The 20,545-nt window shown below is 47.9% G+C and overlaps 1 protein-coding gene across 1 annotated transcript; it reads right to left on the bottom strand.

The window, feature by feature from the left end:
- Positions 1–1,514: 1,514 nt before the first annotated feature.
- Positions 1,515–11,597, bottom strand: LOC127462265 (zinc finger protein 660-like). The gene is made up of 5 exons (XM_051770741.1): positions 11,511–11,597; positions 7,413–7,485; positions 5,003–5,632; positions 3,350–3,442; positions 1,515–3,268 (listed from the first exon to the last, which is right to left on the bottom strand). Exons 2-5 carry the CDS (start codon positions 7,483–7,485, stop codon positions 2,916–2,918), a joined length of 1,149 nt encoding a protein of 382 aa, XP_051626701.1. The 5' UTR covers positions 11,511–11,597; the 3' UTR covers positions 1,515–2,915.
- Positions 11,598–20,545: the final 8,948 nt, after the last annotated feature.

Genomic DNA, 20,545 nt, shown 5'->3' with positions numbered 1-20,545 from the left:
CTTGGCTGCATGGTAACATAAACACAAAGAAGGATATAGGAAAATCAAGCAGGTGTAGCACACATGAGTATTTTCATACAGAGAAGTAACACAAGGAATATTTTCAGTAAATATTTTAAAGGCAAATATATCTAAAGAAAGAATCCAATGCACGTTATTTCATTTGCATCTTTCTAACCACTGGAGATTTTCTGTCTTCATGTGAAGCCTCAGAAGTTGGCTACTAGAGGCTGTATTTGCTAGACAGCTGTATGACACCTTTAAGTGTTGTACCATAAAATTACCCAGATTTGGGGTTTTTGTGGTCACTTTCCAGGGCATATGAAATCAGTTGCCACAAGATGGTAGGATTTGTCTCTCTCAAGCCCACATTATAACTGCTACAGAGCTTTTAGGTAATACTTGGAAATGTGCCTGCACCAATAAAGAAAGGACTGTATTTCCAGAAATTAGATATTTGCAGTCTCAGAGAACCAGCAATAAGATCCCAAGGCAAGTAAATCCTTGGAGAACAGGTAGTGGGAAGATGTGCACTTCATGCCATTTGAGAAACTGCTACCTGTTACTATGAATGGAATACCTTGATCCTCCAAACCACAGAGAATTAGCAACTGCAGAATGGGACCTGGAAAGCCTTAAACAATGAGATTGCCATAAAACAAGTCACATCATGGAATCACAGAATATCCTGAGTTGGACGGGACCCACAAGGATCATGGAGTGCAGCTGTTCCACAAATCAAACCTAATCCTGACAGGTAAAGGAATATACCCTGAAAACCAGAAGTCAGTCAAAACAATAACCTTAGTTTATAGCAGCACCAAGGAGTGGCTATTACTGAAAGCAATTAATATTTTATCAACTTTTACATCAGTGCCAGAGCACTGCAAGGAAGAAGCAGTCTAGGTCCCTTCCAAGATGAGAAAGGAGCACCCAAGCCCCACCCCAAGTAGAAATAGGAGCTTTTTAGCAGCATTTTTCAGAACCACCTAAGGGCTTAGGAGGAAAGCAGGGGAAAGACTCCAGCATCAACTCAAACTTACATAGGAGAGGTAAGCCAAAAATAGCAAATATGATGGTTCCTTGTGCTCCACTGTAGCAGCACTTCCTCCAGCCCCCAGAGGTATTTTGGGACTTGATCCTTAAGTTCATTTGAGACTCAAACACCACATTAGGGAACCCCAATACAAAAGCTGTGAACTGAAATATCATACTCAAACTCCCTCCCAACAGGAAAAAAATCCTACCTAAGCCCTCATGTAAAAGAGTCCTCCCACACAGTCTATGTTATGAAGTCTTCCACTTCTGCTATGTTTTCTTCTTTGGAATTTCTAAAGACAGAAATGGAAGGACATGCAGGGAAAGGGGAAGATGGAAGAAGAAAAGTAGGAGTCACAGTAGGTGCAGACTTAGAGTAACCGACCTCCTGTTCAGGTGTCAAAGTCTAAGCACTGGTGCTCATTTACAAAGGACAAAAGCTCACCAGGGGTTCATTTCTAACAGAATTGCAACACTTTAATAATGAATGTCTCAAAACCAACAACAATACAAACTTTAACCATTGATTTGAAGAGGGGATCCAGCTCCTAAGCAAAATTACATTAAACATCCAAGAAAGTATGAACAGTACAACAGTACCCCAGAGCTGCAGTCACACAGATAGACAGTGTCATACCTGGCCCCACAGACTTCTGTCAATAAGAAGATGACTTATTAAGGAAAAAAGTGTTTTGCATTCTTAAAAGCTGAAACATTTTATTAATTACTAATGGTGCATCCTTTTAACAAGGGAACATAAAAATCCAAACAACAAACCACAAAACCAACAACCCACAGCACAGCATCAGTTCAAGAGAAAGACTGTTTCACACAGGTGCAAGGCCCAAAGCTTCTTTATCCTAGCAGCTGTTCAAAGGTAAGTCATTGCATTTTAGAGGCTCAAAGGCTCTGACACTGCCACAACCCTGAGTTACTGACAGAAACTGAGGCAGAACGAACTAAACGTCTTAAAACTGCACTTTCCAACCCTGACAGGCCCAATGTCTGAGTCCTGCAGAAATGGAAAAGAAAATATGATTATTTCCTCTGCAGATTTCACAAGATGGTGTTCCTGACTGTTCCTCTTAGTGTTCCTCCTCAACCAGTAATTATTTACTGCAGTCCTGCCCCCAGTGCACCAATACATAACAGTCAAGAACATGTAATAATCCAAACAGGATATAGCAGAGTATCTAAAACCAAACTCAACTCAACTGAGTTCACCTTTGCACAAAGAACAAGTGCCCTATAAACCAATTTGGCTTTTCCTCATGAACTCTTAGTAACAGAGGTAGATCTGAAAGGTGGTATTTTGGTGAAGTTTCTTTGGTTTGGTTTTTTGGGGAGGTGGGAGGAGTTGTCTGTATCTAAAAAAAAAAAAAAGGTTTTATTTGTAGTTCTAGCAGTGATGCTGGGCTAAGAGTCTGCTACTTCAAGGTTACCTAATTTCAAGACCTCCTGAAGGAAGAAAGCTTTGGCAAAATGTTGAACATCTTTACATCAGCATGTTGCTTTCAACTCTATATAAATCAGACTTAGTAGGAGATGCTTCAAGAACCCCTTAGGACTTTATCATTAGTTTCAGCTCATTAGGAGAGGTACAATTGCCCAAGTACAGGTTAAAGATGTAAAAAATATGCTTAAGTTTTCTGCATCACCCTGTAAAAGGATGCTGCACATCACCCCAGTGATAACAATCTCAGGAGCTGCCTTGACAAAAGGCATCACTGGCCAAAACCTCTGCAGGCTACAATGGATGAATGGGCAGGATTTGATCATCTGGAGCAAGTCTGAGTGCACAGTCAGCACCTGCACAGGTATAACAATTCCAACACCACAGAGATCACGTGTTCCAGTGACAAAAGGGCTCAGAACAGTCATGTGTGTTTGCACTGGACTCGTTCACAGCACAACACTGAGCAAGTTCTGGAAGCTGCAAGATCCTGAGAGCTTGGGAGCTGAGTGGTAGGCAGAATTCCATGGGCAGATGAAGGGGATAAGGCAGTGGCATTTTCACAAAGGAGACTGCTGGGATTGAGAAGGGGGCAAGAAACAGCAGCTGCTGCAGCCGCCTGCTGTCCCAGCAGAACTCCCAAGCTGTAAACGTTGGAATTCACCAGGGCATTGCCAGGGATGAGGATATTCAGTTGTTTCTGAATTTCCTTCAGGACCTGCAGTTGACTTTGCTGATTTAGAAGAAGCATATCCATATTTTCCCTCACTTTCTTCACTGTACAAAGAGAAGAGAATGTTAAAGGTTGCTATGTCAATATACACTGCCATGGCCATTTGGAAACCTCTTTATACTTACATTCTTCAAAAACAAGCTTGGAGTGATCTCTCTCTGCACGACAGCTTTGCTCTTCTTTATGATGCAGAGATGTAAATTCAGATTGGTTTGCATCTAAAAGGGAGACAGTGGAAGTCAAGAGTTGCCAGGTCAGCATTTTAACCATGGCAGCTCAGTAACAAACCCTCCTCTGACCCACATCTGAAACTTAAAGCTTCATTCAAGTCACATGTTGGTCCAAACTAAGCCAAACCAGACCAAAGATTATGCAGATACAGTCCCGTGAAACATTACACACTTGGATTTTATCACAATCAAGATGCTCTTGTTTCCCCCATACCTTTTTTTTTTTTGGGGGGGGGTGCAGGGAGAGGAGGAGGTAAAGCTGGAGCAAGGGATCTGTCAAGGAACAGGACAGTTGAGATTTAGTAAGATTGTGTTTGCACACTTTCTTTAGAAGCAGATATAGTGTTAGACTGATCTGATACTAATTACTGTCCAGCTGCCAGGGCAAAAATGAGACTTTTTTTCTTATTCACTATAAAGTCTTACATCTAAAAAAATCTGTTAAAAGCCATCATGGAAAAAAAGCATTGAGTGTAAGGTTTCACCTTTATGGCTCATTACTAGAAGTTACTAGGCTAATTCTCTGTATCTATGGAGTGAGAGGCCTCAAACTCTACCTTAGGAATTTTGCCATTTCACTATAAACTTCATTAGTATTCAGTATAGTGTCATCATTATTTCAGCTCTTCTGCTCAAAATTTTTTTCCATAAGACAAACAAAAGCAAATAATAAAAATAAACAAAAAAAACCAAACAAAAAAACCCAAACAAAAACCCCCAAAGACAGACAAACAAAAAACCAAAAACAAATGCAAAAAGGAAACAAGAGAAAAGCCTCACAAACAAAACACCTGCTTCTCATGTGGCCTCATGTCTTAATTTCCCTGAATTTTATAATTTGGTGGTCAAGATCCTAACACCCAGAACAATTCCAGGGGTCTCTAGACAAGATCCCAGATGAAAACTTCAAACATTTTTGGCAAAGTATAAAGGGACTGCCCACAGAAAAGTACAACAGGAAAAAAACACAATGTTAGTTTTTATCCCAGAGTTTCTGGTCATTACAAGAACATGAAATTCTGCAAAGACCAGAAAACCCCCTACTTGAGACAATGCCCTCATCTGTGCCAGGAAAATTCCTGAGGGACAGCCAGCAGAGACTTCCCACTGCAGACAAAAAACCCTACTCATTTAACATCCACAGATAACAAAAATTAGCTGCTAGAGATTAAGGTCCTGATTCACAGTCCAAATCCCTTCCACACCCCTAATCTTAGCATTTTGTTGGCTAAGCACTTCTGAAGATCTTGGATGAGACACCAGGCAGTAGTGGGACCTGAGGGCTTTGAGAGTCCAAGGGCCCAGGCAGCCCCCCCTGGCAAAACCTAAATTTCAACTTTGGCATTTTCAAGGCACTTCTCCAATTGACAGAAAGAGGGGAAAAAAGTACCACCACCAGAGCCAACAAAACCAATCCCAACCCTCCCATCCACAGCAAGGAGGGAGAAGTGCGTAAGGCATAAGTGGAGACCAGAATATCTGATATATCCCCTGGGATTCCTTACCACTTGAAATAAAAGGCAACACGACAGCCCTCAGTTCAGTTACCTGCTGTGTGGGCACTGGGACCCTCTCTCAAATGTTGATGTTTGATGGAGTTTGGGCTCACAGAGAAGTTGTTCCCACCCTTGGGACGCCTGTAGGGCTTCTCACCCGTATGGACTCTCTGATGCTGGAGGAGACCTTTGTTGCCACTGAAGCTTTTTCTGCACACGGTGCAAGAGAAGGCTTTCTTTTTCAGATGGGTCTTGTGGTGAGTAACGAGGTTGGAGGCACAGCTGAAGGCTTTCTCACATTCCTTGCACTTGTACGGCCTTTCTCCTGTGTGGACTCTGTGGTGAACCACCAGGTTGGCCTTCCTGCTAAAGCTCTTCCCACATTCTGCACACACAAACCTTTTGTCTCTACTGTGGATTTGCAGATGGTTCAGGAGTCTGCTGTGCCCCTTGAAGCCCTTCCCACATTCTGGACACTCGAAGAAAGGATTCTTTTCTGAGGGCAGTTTCTGGCCATCAGCGCTGAGGACGAGTTTCATGGAGTCTCTTTTTTTGGGAGGGGGCTCATTACAGGCTGCCCCCCTCTCTGGGCTGTGGGCTGCAGGTACCTGAGGCAGTTCCTTTTGCTGAAGGTCTTCAGGGATGCCTTCCTCTTCCTCAGTGTCCCTCAAAACAAAGCCCTCTGATGGAGGAAGAGAACAATTCAACACTCCTCTTTCCCTAAGGCAGATAAGCTGCTCCCTGTGAAATAACTGAATTTCTTAGGCCTGGCTTCATTTTGGCCTAGGACTACCCTTTCCCAAAGAGAAAGTTTGAACACAAGAAGAAAAAGAGAGGTGGGAAGGCGGCAAAGGGAAGAAGACAGAGGTAAGAAACCTACCCTTTCTCTCCTTTCCCCTCCCCTTGTCCTTGTTGTTCTGCCCCTCAGGGAATTCCAAAAGGAATATGCTGAAACATCTCACCTATCACAAATATCTGCTTTGAGCTATTTGCTCCTGCAGACTTTGCTCAAAAGCTTTCCAGCCTGCTAAATTAGTATGAACATTGTTTTAAAGGTGGGCATTTAGGTGGGGATCATTCAGCACCAAAGAGTCCACTGAACTTCAGTAGGCAAAACCAACAGGGAGCTTTAGGTTGTTTCTCACTTGTGTTAGCTCCTATTTACCAAAAAAAACTAAATCAGCTCTTTACAGGTTGGCACATCAGGGTTTTGCCCTAATTAGCACAAGAACAGTTGTAATTACTATAAAGTTACTGTACATTCATGCATCAGAAGTCAGAGGACTCTTTATTGATAAAAAAATTAACTAATTCCCAATTAACTTACTATCTGTTTTCATCTCTGCTAGAGCACACCTATTTTCCTTGCAATGACAAGCTAAATAAACTACATTCCAAAGAAGCTCACCAGAAACATTCAAACAGAGCCTTTCTTTCCTAAAGAATCCAACCCATTTATTTCACAAATGAGTGGGAATGATCACACACTCTGCAGTGACTTCTGGTTATCTTACTCTGCTGACTAGATCTTACATTTACATCAGTTCACCATTAACTGAATTATAAGGATCACCTGATGCAACTTAGCCAAGCTTGATTTTTGCTAACATCTTCAGATGTTTACAATTAATTCAAATAGAAAACGTAGCAATTCCCACTCTGATCTGGCATTTAAAATATTACTCAAACATTTAACACAGAAGGTTTGTTACTCCACTAAAAAAAAAAACAAAAAAAACCAACAAAAACAAACCAGGGTTTCTACATTGAAGATGAAACTCTGCAGTGCAGTTTCAGTCCTACCTCTACGACACCAAGGAATAAAATTCTTAACTAATGCGGCCTTGAAGGGGTAAAATGCTCCCTATTTACATGGCCACAACTCCCAAGATGTAAATACTAGCCATAAAACAAACAAACCAACCTACTGAGGGGGGGAGTCCTATCCCTTCATTAAGGAATTACACCCAAGAGGCAGCTTTCTCCCAGAGGAATGAAGAAGACTCTCCCTGTCAGGGCCAGTCATTCCTTACACTACAACCACGAGGCTGGCTATTCCCTAAGAGACCTGCAGACCCCAGGTCTCCAGCAGTGAAATGGGAACCAAACAACCCTCCATTCCCATCCACAACCAGTGCTGGGGAGCCACGCACTCTGGATGAGGCCATGCAACTCCCTCAGACTCTCCTCACCCGTGGAAAAGCCTGGAAAAGAGATGTGTGATGCTTCCCTTCGCTCCAAATGAACTGTCTTGCCTTGTTTTAAAAGGGGCGCTAGAAACCCCCAGGAGAAAGAAACAAGGAATACCACTGGCAGCCTCGCCACAGCCTGGCACAGCATCCCATCCCAGCATTCCAGGGCAGAGCAGCCAGCTGGGAAGAAGGAATGCAATGTCTCTGGCACCACGTGGTGGAGCCCCACGCCTCCCTCTAGGATTCAACGAGCAAAAGTTTACTTCTCACCTGGATATCCTGCAGAATCATTGCTTTCAGGGCTCTGGAAAATAGAAAAGATGGACTCCATTGTTGGCTCCATCTGGAAGAGGAGAGGAGACGTGGAGTGTGAAACCTTTTCCAGGCTGATGGGAGAAGAGGGAGGGGGCAGACACCGTTTCAACACATTCTGGCAGTGCCCAGCCTCAAAGGGGCAAACCAGAACATGGGAAACGAACACCTCTGGACACAGAAGGAAGGGAGCTCTCGGGAAAGACCTGGAGTTTGGTGAGATGCAAACTTAATCCAGAGACCAGTGTGATAAAAAGCACCTTTTTCCACCTTCAGTGTCCCTGGGAAACACCAACCAACTCACCCCTCAGTCCCCACACCGCCCCACACCCTTTATCCGCCGGGAGCGGCTCCTTCCCGCCGGGGCCGCTCCGCCCCCTCCCCATCCCAGGGGGCTCCGGGACCCGCTCCCGGCGGTGCCGGCCCGTCCCTGCCCTCCCACCGGGGCTCTTCCAGGGCCTTGGCTCTCGCCGGGCCTGCTGCTGGTTGTTCACAGTGCCGGGGGCTCTTCCCGGCAATCCCGGCACTCCCGCCCGGCCTGTGGGTCCCCCCCGGCCCGCGGGGAGCGGGAGCACCGGGCGCTCCTCGAGATCGCCCTTCGGCACCGACACCGCCGGGAATACGGCGGGAGCTTTTCCTTGGCTGCCCCGCGTGGTGCCCTCCCGTGACTTCGTGGTTCCATCCCCGCGGCTCTGTCCACGTTCCTCCCTGGGTTCACCCGCACGGAGCGAATACGGAGCTCCGTGTCCCTGTTGGGGACGGACAGTGTTCTGCAGAAGCGCTGGATTGTCTCCACGGGCTTTCGTGCCTGCTGGGTGCAGCTTGGCAAGTGGAATCACAGGGCGGGTCAGGCTGGAAGGGACCACAGTGGGTCATCTGGTCCCACCTCCCTGCTCCAGCAGGGCCATCCTGAAGCACATGGCACAGGACTGTGTCCAGATGGTTCTGGAATATCTCCAGGGAGGGAGACTCCACACCCTCTCTGGGCAATCTGTTCAGTGCTCAATCACTGCACAGCAAAGTTCTTCCTCAGCTGGAACTTCCTGGGCATCAGTTCCTGCCCGTGGCCTCTTGTGCCATTGCTGGGCACCCCCGAGCAGAGCCTGGTCCATCCTCTGCCCCCTCCCTGCAGACACTGACACACATGGATGAGGTCCCCTCTCAGTGTCTCCTCTGGAGGCTGAACAGCCCCAGCTCCCTCAGCCTTTCCTCCCCAGGGAGATGCTCCAGTCCCTGAATCATCTCTGCAGCCTCCACTGGACCCGCTCCAGGAGCTCCATGTCTCCATGAGTAAGAAAGGAAGGACAGCAAAGAGGAAGACCTGCCTTGTGGCAACAGAGAGAGAACATGCAGCAGGCACTGCTGCAGTGACAGGACCTGAAGCTCGAGAGCTCAGAAAGGACTGAGAGGCCCTTGGACATGGTGGTCATTCTTCCACATGGAGTTTCAGGAACTACCACCCAGCAGTGCCTCTCCCAAGCCACTGGGCTCCCTGGGTGGCTGCAGGAGCTATGGGTGCAATTCAACAGTTTACAAAATCATGACACTGCAAATTTATGTGGGTTAAATAAATAATTAAACTCATGTTAATTTACAGAACTCCTTGTGTGTATATGTGGTGTATCCTTGCTAACAAAAAAAAAAGGGTTATTTCATGAAGATTATTCTTATTTTAAGCTTTCTGAATCTTCAGCAAACAATGAGAATCAATCTCTCCTTCAGAGAGGAAAGCCCTTTAAAGGTGTGCCTACAAAATATGATTAACATTGCTTACTTAATTCAAATTTGCTCACTTGGTGATTTAGACTATGATTAAAATTCTTATAAATTATTTTGGTGTTAATTAAACTACTGTAAATTATTCACAACAAGCCATCCCCCAGCCTTTTATTGGTGTTATCCTGATGACGTTCACCTCTGTATTATATTTCAAAGATTTAGCAAGGTGTCCCTGGCCATCTTCCCAGCTTTTCCTTACCCAGGGAGTGACTGGATTCATTTCCATTTCCTTCAGCCGTGCCAGTCCGTGGAAGTATGTATTCTGAGCAACAGAAATAACACATTCCCAAAGAGCTACAGGTCCTTTTTTGTTTTTCATATGCATTCCCTTTGTGCCTCCACCCTCTGTGAGGTCAAGGTTGTCCTGTCCTAGGATCAGCATCTTCTTTTGCATTCGCATGTAAATATTAACCTAATCTTTCTATCTCTGTACTCCTTACAGCTGCCTTACTGACAATTTTATCCCAGGTTCCATCTTCCCTACCTGTGATTATTTCCCAGGTCTCCAGATGGCAGAGAACAGGCTGAATGCAATTGCTACCACATTTTCCCCATTTACCAGTTGCTCCTTAAGATTGATTTTCGAAGAGTTTAAGCTGAGCTTTCTCACAGCCCCTATGAAGGACTTCAGCAAAGGCTTTCTCCTCTTCCAGCTGACTATACCGGGAATGCTGTGGGTATAGAGTTCACTGGTCCTTCCTCTTGTTTTTCCATCTTGTGGGACACATCTTCCTAATTTGCAGAACTTAATTTCTCTCCTGCAGTGGCTAATTCTCCGAGGTCAACACTTACCTCAACAAAGCAGCATTTGGGTAAAAATTCTGACAGAGCCATTTAAAAAGGGCTGGGAATAAATCAGAAGACAATTCTGCATGGATGGTGGGGACAACAGAACTGTTTTCCCACCATATCAGGTCAGACAGAAAAGTTTTAAGTTTGTTCAGGGACCCCAAAGCACAAAAAAGACTTTTGTTTCTTCGGCTTTGAATAACTGTGAAAAACATAAGCATTCAACTTTGATTATTTAAAAATTATAGTAAATTTTTAATGAATATTCAGGCCAGGATTTAAGCATACAGACACAAGTGCCAGTTCAGGTTCAGCAAACCTTTGTATCCCAAGCTAAAAATAGGTGTGTCCCATTCTCTTGGTTGACTCAGTACTCTCAAATGATTGTGACTCAGCTGTATGACAGTCTCATGAAAGTTTATGTTTCTTTCTTACCTTTTGGTAAGTCCAAATTTTTAATTTTTTTTTTTTTGCCATGTGCTCTGAGTTTCATCAAAACAGCCACCATTCCTCATTTATAGAGCAGTTTGGGAATATGTCAGGTGTTGAAGTTTGGGGATTGCAGAACGGTTTGGGTTGGAGGGGACCTTCAAAGATCATCTAGTCCTGCCAGAGACAGTGACACCTTCCACTACTATGTGACCAGTGTTGGAATGGCACCTGGTCAGCCACCTGCTCCAGCCTCTCCTTGTTCCTTCCCAGTCCTGAATGGGGCATGGCACAGGGCAGGGCCCACACTCTGGGGCAGCAGGGACAGAGGGATCTGGACAGGCTGGATCGATGGGCTGAGGCCAGTGGTATGAAGTTCAACAAGGCCAAGAGTTGGGTCCTGCACTTCAGCCACAACAACCCCCTGCAGCTCCAGGCTGGGGCAGAGGGGCTGGAAAGTGCCCATCAGGAAAGGCCCTGGAGTGCTGGTGACAGCAGCTGGACATGAGCCCAGGTGTGCCCAGGGGGGCAAGAGGCCAATGGCACCTGGCTTGGATCAGCAATAGTGTGGCAGCAGGACCAGGGCAGGGATTGTCCCCCTGTGCTGGGCACTGGTGAGGCCACACCTCAAATCCTGTGTCCAGTTCTGGGCCCCTCACTGCTGGAATGACATTGAGGGGCTGGAAGTGTCCAGAGAAGGGAACAGAGCTGGGGAAGGGTCTGGAGCACAGGTCTGAGGAGGAGCTGGTCAGAGAGCTGGGGGTGTTTAGCCTGGAGAGGAGGCTCGGGAGGGACCTTATCACCCTCTAAAACTACCTAAAAGGAGGTTGTAGCCAGGTGGGGGTCGGGCGATTCTCCCAGGCAGCCACAGACAGGACGAGAGGAAAGGGCTTCAAGCTGCACCAGGGGAGGTTCAGGTTGGACATCAGGAAGAATTTCTTCACAGAAAGGGTGGTCAGGCATTGGAAGGGGCTGCCCTGGGAGGTGGTGGAGTCACCGGCTGACAAGGTGGTGACCGGTTACAGGTTGCACTCGCTGATCTCAGAGGTCTTTTCCAACCTGACTGATTCCGTGATTCCATGACCGTAACTCTGTGACAGCGGCCCGGGCGGGGCCGGGACGGTGGGCCGGGGTCGGAAGGGTTACCCCGGGGTCGGAAGGGTTACCCCGGGGTCGGAAGGGTTACCCCGGGAGCCGCTGGAAGCGCCGGCGGGGCGGGACCGCGCGGGGCCACCTCCCACTCCCTGCTCCCGGAGCCCCCGGTCGGGCTTAGCCCAGCCCGGCCCAGCTGGGTCCCAACCCGGCCCAGCCCAGCTTTCCCGGGCTGTGCGGTCCCGCCGGGCCGGGGCCGGGCTGCGCAGCGGGATTCCCGATGGAGGGGGCGGGTCGGGAGGGCCGGCCGGGCGTGCGCCGCCGATCCGCAGCATTCCCGCCCCGTCTCCTCCTGCCCGGCTCGGCCCGGCCCCTCGGGAGCGTGTGGGTGACACTGAGGGAGGATGGAGCCGGTCCCGGTGCCCTGGAGCCGGGATGGGCCGGGTGGGAGGACGCAGCGCTTGTCGGGGCCGTGGAGAGGAGCGGGAGCGGACCCTGAGTGAACGTGTCGGTGTGTCTGGAGCATCCTTGTGTCCCGGCAGGTGATGGGAGCGTGAGTGGCAGTGAGGGGGATCTCCAGCGGGATGGGCTGGAGGCAGCCCAGCCCTGTGGGGACTTTTTCAAGAGGGCAGCTTCTCCCCCGGGCTGCGACGGGGACGTGTCCCTTCTCCCAGACACCGGGATGGAGAAGGCTTCTCGCCGCAGTTTCCAGAGGCGCAAGGATGCTGTGGTGCGGCATCGGGCGCTCCTGGGGAGAAGACCTACATCTGCATCGAGTGCGGGCAGAGCTTCGGCCGCAGCTCCGACCTGACCCGCCACCAGCGCATCCACAGCGGGGAGAGGGGGGAGAGGCCGCACGTGTGTCCCGACTGCGGCAGGAGCTTCGGGCCGTACCCGTGCCGGCACTGCGGGAACAGCTTCAGGCAGAGCGCCCAGCTGGTCCAGCACCAGCGCAGCCACACCGGCGAGAGGCCTCACATCTGTGCCAAGTGCGGCAGGAACTTCTACCAGAGCTCGGGGCTGCTCCGCCACGCCAGCTCCCACACCGGAGAGAAGCCTGCAGCAAGTGCTTCATGGAGAGCTCCAAGCTGCTCATCCACCAGCGTGTCCACACCGGGGAGAAGCCCTACCTGTGCCCGGACTGCGGGAGGGGTTTCAGCCAGCGCTTTTACCTTGTCCAGCACCATCGCACCCACACTGGGGAGAAGCCCTACAAGTGTGCCGAGTGTGGGACCGGCTTCGGTGACAACTCCACCCTCATCCGTCATCGTTGGACCCACAGTGGGGAGAAACCCTTCCAGCGCTCCCACTGTGACAAGAGCTTCACTCGCCACTACTACCTACTGTCCCACTAGCAGGGGCACATGTGGTAGGCAGCATCCCTAGGTGTGCTCGGGGTGTCATCCAAGGTCATCCTGGTCCAGGCCCGTCCAAAATGTGCCTGAGGTACAAGGGGGTGGACAAGGGTGTCACTACACCAGGTACAGATGGACAAAGTGATGCCTTTGGCCCACATTGCCCTTTTCAGTCACCTCCTCAGCACACCCTAGGCATGGACAGAAAGAGTGCAGAGGTTGCAGTGGGTAGTTCTGCGTCCCAAGGCCGCATCCTCCTCTTTCCCTGGTACTGGAATCAGATGCCACCTGCCACATGGCCAAGGTGCAGATGTTTTGTCACACCTCTGGGTGTCTGCCCCTTCACAACAGCTCTCAGAGCATTTATTTTCCTTCCTACGTGCTTTGTGAAGTGCTGTGTTTACTTAGCAGTGCTCTATAAATTAAAAGGGTTGACGTGCATTTATTTCTGAGGTCTTTATTAACTTATTCTAAACTATGCCAAATCACAGTGGCCTTAGGGTTCCCAGCTGTTCACTAGCAGCTAGGATTGGACTGCTCACCAGTGTAAGCACATTACTAGAGTTCCTTTCCACATCCATTGTTGGTTTTCCCTGTTCAGTGTCACTTGGCTGAAATAATTCATTTCTCCTGGCCTGGCTGCCCTTTATTGTTTGTGCTCATGTAGCTTGAGAGGAGAATCTGGGTACCAACTCTTCTTTTGCTGCTGCAGAAGCTACAGGGTATGCTCCTCTTCTTCCAGGGATTTAATCACTTTGTGGACACTGATGAGCCAAATTCAGAAGGTACTGGGAATGTGCAAAAAGGCAGGAACCAGAAGGCTCCCTCTCACAGCAGCCAGCTTGCTGGCTTCTCTACCAGCCCTCTGCTCCCCCAAGGTCATAGTGGGAAGCTACTGGAAAATGCAAATTAGCTGCTGTAATTCCAGCAGACCAGCCCTAGCACACCCCATCCCACACTTGTGGTCACCAGCTGGTGCCCAGATGCTCCCACCAGCTGTGGGAGCTGTGCAGAATACTGTAAATTCCTGGTGTGTTTAAAAACTGCAGTGGGACTGTGGCACTTTGGAAATACCTAAGGTAGACAAATGGATGAATGACGTCTCTGAAATAAAATCTGTCACCTTGGTGTTCTTTGTTATCTCTTCTCCCTCCCTCCTTTCCTTCCCTCCCTTTTGTCTTTCCCTTCCCTTCCTTCCCCTCCTTTCCTTTCTCTCTGTCTCCCTAGAGTGACCTCCTGGGCATCAATTTCTTGTCCCAAGAATCCGGAGTTTGAGGGATATCCTTAGAATTAGTCTTTATTTTCTAACATTTCTGCAAGAATCTGAAAAACCAGAGGAGGGCACTCCTTGCTCACCATTCCTTTATGAGAGAAAGTGGTTTGTCTTTTTTACTCTGCAGTGACAAACCATCCTAGTGGTACCTGAACCTGGTTCTAGCAGAGCTGCAGCTGTTCTGAGGAGATTATTTTCCCAGTTCTTCCACCTGAGTTATATGGGATCCAGTTTTCCAGTCCCCTGCTGAAAAAAATACATGTAACAGTGATCACTGAAATACGGCTGCTTTTACTCTCGAATTCTTCTTTGCTTCATTTTTTGTGGCTGGGAAAACAGATTTCTTTTGATCTTGGAAAAGAGGTGTGTTTTTTCTGTGTTTAATAAATTTTAATAAGTATTTTACGTGTTAGCTCTAACACATTTTTTGAGATACATCAAACAAACAAAAGTGTCCCTGCATGCACAGGAGACTCTTTTTTCTGGCTGTGCTTTCCCTTTACCCCAACAACACTGGTCTGACTAACCAGAGACACAACAGGAGGAGCCTCCATCTCTGAAAAAAAAAGGAAATACAGGAAATTTCAGGAAACAGAGCAAAGGGAGGCTAGAAGAGGCATTGCTGGAGTACTTTGCTTTGCTGCTTACACTTTTGTGTCCCGGGCTCTGCAGGGCCTTTACCCTTTCCATGCCAACCCTGATGAAAGTATCTGTTGATTAAAGCAGGACATACCAGGTCCAAACATCCTCATGGATGCAAAGATGTGCAAACTCATGTGTTTCCTTGTTTCCAAGGGACTTGTCCAAACAGCCATAGGGACAGGCTGTTCAAAATAACTCTGCCACCACAGCAAACCCTGTGGTGGACTTAGTTGGACTTACTTTGTTTTGCTTTCCAGAGCTCTTGCAATTGCTCTGCTGCTGGTCATGTGCTGCTTTGGGCATTGCCTGCTGTGTCTTTCCCTCAAGCTGACCTTTCCCACAGCCTGCTGAGCTCTGCCTGGCCCTGGCTGAGGTGTTTGTGCCCTCCCATCTTTAAGCACAGAGCCACAGAGGAGGCTTCTCTGTGTCGCTCCCTGTTCTGTCAGAGTTTCCCCTCACAAAAGAGCAGCCTCACCTTGCTTACCCCAAATCACCTCAAAGGATGCAGAACTCTGCCTTTACAGATGGCAGAGCTTTGGACAGGCCTATGTTATGTCCTTGGACTTTCCTTTTCCCAGCCTTAGCAGATCTTTCCTAGTACAGGGACTGAGAAGTTTCTTCCCGCAGCTCTGCACGTGGCTGTCGTGCTTAAGAAGATGCCTCTTTGCTGGTCAACTGCTTTCTTTTCTTGCCTGATTTCTTTAACAGCTGACCTTTGATTTCTCTCTGCCTTCAGGCAGGCAGAAATACTAAGTGAAACAGGGAAAACTGAGTTTACATGTAGTGTGCATTAGAGAGATTGCAGGCATCTTCCCAGTTCATTGGACAGATGATCAAACCTTTATGGGAACCTAGGGTTAAAAAGGAACCACAAGATGCTTTATTGAAAACAATTTTAACAATTATTACAAGAAGGGAAGCAGAAATGGGAATGCAGGGGGTAGAACAGAACAATTCCCTCTGTGTCTAGATAGAGAATTAAAATCACTGAACACAAGTCCTCATATTCTTAGAGAAGTGAAAGAAGATGGAAAAACATGATGGTGTTTGTTCTGGACCCTTAAATCTAAGGAATTACCTGGCATGGTCAGGCCTGTTCGGAGCACAAGGGTTGGTGTGAAAGCATTCAGGGTTTGCCTTAGGGCAGCCACATCCTGCCTGAGCTTCAGGCCCTTGCTTTCATTTGGCAAACATGGGATGTAGCTGCTCATGTTAATGTGACTGTGGGTTTCACCTGCACCTTCCATCTCACTGTGTACCGAGCCACTGATGCACGTGGAGAAAAAGTGAATTCCTTTCTCAATGCGTTTAACCCGAGAAGATCCTGAAATTCCCCAGGCTCTGAGTCTCTTGATGCTTCACCTTCTTTGCCATCAGTGCTCAGGCCAGCCATCTCCCAGCAGGGGCATTCCTAGGGAGGGAAGCAGTGAAGTGCCAAGTCAGAAGTAGGAGGGGGAGAAAAAGGAAATGACTGGTATTTAAAAATAGTCAGCCCAGGAGGCATGAACCATGAACTGAAGAGAGATGCCAGAAGAAACCCAGACATGGCTTGGAATGCAAGAGAGAATGAATAATACAGATGCTTCCCTCCATGCCTGTGAGTGGGTGAAAATGATGTCACTGCTGCTGTGATCATGTAGGTCAGTGCTGGTGCATCACAGCCCTGGCAGTGCTTCTGTAGAGCAGAGAAGAAAAGGAATTCTTCTGGAATACATCCACAAATTGTTACTTCACTCTGTACCACAGAGCTATTGGATTCATGTCTGTGAAGAAGGATCTTCTATTCCCTTTCTTGGTGCTAGCACAGCCCCCATATCTGCAGTACTCTGCCAGCACTTGAAAATCATGGTAGCTTTCTCCCTAATCCAGAGAATAAAGAACATCCATCAGCTGAACAGAGCACACTGCTGTTAACTTTTGTTCCAAAAGCATCAGGTGAAGAAGATCTGCTAAGTAAAGCTTGTGTGAAGATGTTTTGTGCTGGCATCTGTGCACAGTGAGGTTTGCTCTCTTGTCCCTCATGAACATGGGCAAAGGATTCCTTCCTTCTCATTCCCAAGGGTCCCAAGGCTAAAAAGTTCCCATTCCCTGTCTTGAACAGGTACCTCCAAGGCCGGGCTTTCATGACATCCAGCAGTTGCAAACAGCCCTTACTGACTTGTGACAGCAGATTACATGGGATGGGTAAAGCTCCTGCCATCCCCAGCCACCCGCTGGGTTATTTTTAAGTTGGATTTGTTCCCTGATCCAATGCTCAGCACAGCTCCACAAACAGCAGGGTTGGCACAAGAGTGGAAAACTGCAGTCTGGGGCGGGTTGTGTTGCCACCCTGTCATCAAACAGCAGACTGAGGGAAGCAGCAGCAAGTTAAGAGAAAGTAGAACAAGGGCATTAAGCAGAAATTACCTTTTTTTGCACATATTTCCAGAGGAGATCCAGCTTTTGAATCTTTTCCAAGAGTACGTCACACAGGTGGAATCAGTGCCCATCTCTTAAGTGCCTTTGAGGAGTGTACTGCTGTGCTCATCCCACTGAAGCTCTGGTTCCACCTGCTTTTCTTTCAGAAGCAGCATGAGTGTCCCAGTGCTCACATACCCCCTGTGCTCTGCCTGCTGTGGGTGCAACTCCAGCCTGAGGCAGATTGGGAAGTTTCAGTGGCTGAAGAGTAACAGTTCTCCAGTCTACCCTTGGCTGTTTTTAGCTGGGTCAGTTCCTGATCAAATCCACTGCAGACACACACCAACAGCTGTAACAGTGTGACAGGAGGAAAAGGAGGGAAGTGGAGGAGAGGCTTAGATGAGTTTAATCATCACTGGTACCAAATGGGAAAGCACAATCCTGAGGGATTGCTTTAAATGCCTGGCAGCTGTTGTTTAAACTTCTCTGCAGCCACCTCTCCTACTACTTCTGCAAGAAACAAGGCCTAGGAAACTTCACAAGAAAGGAAATGCTGTTGTGTCTGGTTTAGCTGCACCTTTCTGCAGGAATCAGGGGAAGCCGAACGCAGGGAGCCTGAACAAGTCTGCTGGCAGGTAAAGCAGCAAGGGTTTCTCTCAGCTTGCCTACCTGTTGCAGCTTTGCCAGCCTGTACACTGAAAGGTCAAGTCCTGCAGAGATCAAAGTTTGCCAGGACAACAGCCAGGAGCAGCCAGAAGTGTGCAAAATGTGCTTAGAAAATGCTCTGGAAATGATGTGCTGGCCTTTTAAAGCAACACATGGCTTGCTTTGAAATACTAAGAATTGTGGCAGAAGAACCAAGGGGCACCTTCTCTGCTCTGCTAAACAGTGGTGTGGTCATGTTTGTACCCTGGGATTCAGGGTAGCCCTGGCTGCTTCAGCCTCTCTTCCTGCTCCTTTCATCCCTCTAGTATACACTTGCAGGTTGGGTAAACCAAGAAAAATCAAAACCAAGTGGTAGCAGCTTGGCTTTGTCTCATGGGCTGCTGCTCTGGCATGAAAGCTTTCTGGGCACAAATGGTTTGATTTAACATGGATAGACTTTGGTTTTCATTGTCTTCTTCCCTTTTGAGCCTTTTGCTGCTGGGATGCTCCCTCCTACTTTCTCTTGTTCGTCCCCAGTGGTGTGTTCCACAGGCAGCACAAGGGAGGGGATGGGGAGTCAGGAGTGATTTCCTCCTGTGCCCTCAGAGACTCCTACCCTGAATTTGTCTTTGCCCTCTGTGGGAAAAGTAGCTTCTCTTTGTGTTCAGAGTAGCAGGTTAAAACCAGCTGGTGCCTCCTCCAGCACCCAGAAGTGGGGGCTTTATTATGAGCAGGAAGGTCCTGTGTCTGGATGTGTGCCCCTTGCAGCCTCCTGCCCCAGACAAAGAGCAGGCAGCAGAGATTTCAGAATGTGGGTACACCTCAATCCAAAGCATAAACTGAAATGACTGGAAGATGCTACTTCTGTGCTACTTAATGATACACATAAAAAAAAAAAGAGCTTAAATTCCAGTTAGTCACCCTCTGCTGACACATTATATAGTGGTGAAATATTGTGCCTGAGACACATGCTAAATACTGATCACTAACAAAAGACAGGTAGTAATTCTAATGCATAATTTAAAGATGGAAAGTATAATTCACAATCTACAGATTTATTCTGAAGCAGCCAATCCATTTGGTCAATTAAAATCACTTACTGAGGTATATGACAGACTCAGCAGCTGTAGTCAAGGAATGCTGGGGACAATTATTAGATGAAGAATCTGCTCCATCCAAAGGCAGAAGTACAGAAAAGATTTATAGAATCATAGAATGGTCTGGGTTGGAAGGGACCTTAAAGGTCATCCAGTTCCAACTCCCTGCCATGGGCAGGGACACCTTCCACTAGACCAGGTTGCTCAGAGCCCCATCCAACCTGGCCTTGGACACTTCCAGGGATGGGGCAGCCACAGCTTCTCTGGGAAACCTGTGCCAGGGCCTCCCCACCCTCACAGGGAAGAATTTCTTCCCAATATCCAATCTAAACCTTCTCTCTGTCAGTTTGAAGCCATTGCCCCTTGTCCTGTCACTCCAGGCCCTTGGAAATAGTCTCTTTCCATCTTCCTTGTGGGCTCCCTTCGGGTCCTGGAAGGCCACAATTAGGGCACCCCAAAGCTTCTCTTCTCCAGGCTGAACAATCCCAACTCTCTCACCTTTCCTCACAGCAGAGCTGCTCCATCCCTCTGATCACCTTGGTGTCCCTCCTCTGGACTCACTCCAGCAGCTCCATGTCCTTGCTGTGCTGGGCCCCCAGAGCTGGAGGCAGCACTGCAGGGGGGTCTCACCAGAGTGGAGTGGAAGGGAAGATCATGAGAAGATTATAAGGAATACTGTCATGTTATCCCTTTAGAAATGCAGCCTTGGGAGAGTGGTCTGGCACCAAGCACAGGAGTAGCTGAGAGTGCAAGAATGCTACTCTTTCCCAGGGGACTCGCTGCTGCAAGTTCTGGCTGGGCAGAACCAACAGGGAAATGTCATGTTAAGAGATCAGTCACAGATATTTTGTGGAAACCAAAGCAAAGACAAGCCAGAAAACTGGCAATTGTTTGAGGGTTGGACTGACTACAGGCTCCAGTATGAAAGGCATCCGAGGCAACTGCCTGTTCTTTAGGTCATTTATTATGGATTTAGGAGGCATAAAATAGGTTTAAGAGGGAAAACATGAGGCATCTCTGTTTCAAATGGTGGTGTTTTTGAAGGTGAATAGCAGGCCAGTGCTTACCAAACCCCAACCATTCCTTCTGACTGCCAGGCAAAAGCACATTAACATCCATCCTCTGTCCCCTTTTCAACAGAGAACTACTTAGAACAGGGCAGTTAAACGTGCCATTGAGTGCCTGTAATGGGGAGGGCATTCAGCTGTGTGTGTGGGGAAAGGGATGAAACCAGAAAAGAGAATCTCTTAAACTGCAGAATTTTTAACATGGAGCCGCAGCCCCTGCCACACATAATGAAAAGAAGGAGGGGAAAATGGTCCCCAACAAGCCAAGCTGACTGACAAAGGTAAACCAGCCCAGAAGTACTTTCAGGCCCGAGGAAAGAAATTGAGGGTATTCATTCCCCTCCGTGGAGGGCTGGAAACGTTTTGATGCTGTTAAAGCCACAGAGGAGGATCCATTGGGTTATTTACCTGCAGGAGAGGGCAGGCAGGGTGAGTCCTGCAGGTTCTCCCAGACAATGCACCGAGTCTAATAAAAGTCCCGTTTTGTTTTAACCCTTGATTTATCTATCAATTTAAAAGAAAATCT

Source organism: Manacus candei, unplaced genomic scaffold (genome assembly GCF_025592945.1).
Source record: "Manacus candei isolate 608988 ecotype Guabito, Panama unplaced genomic scaffold, ASM2559294v1 h1tg000124l, whole genome shotgun sequence".
Lineage (NCBI taxonomy): Eukaryota > Metazoa > Chordata > Aves > Passeriformes > Pipridae > Manacus > Manacus candei.
This window is presented reverse-complemented; position numbering and strand designations above follow the sequence as displayed.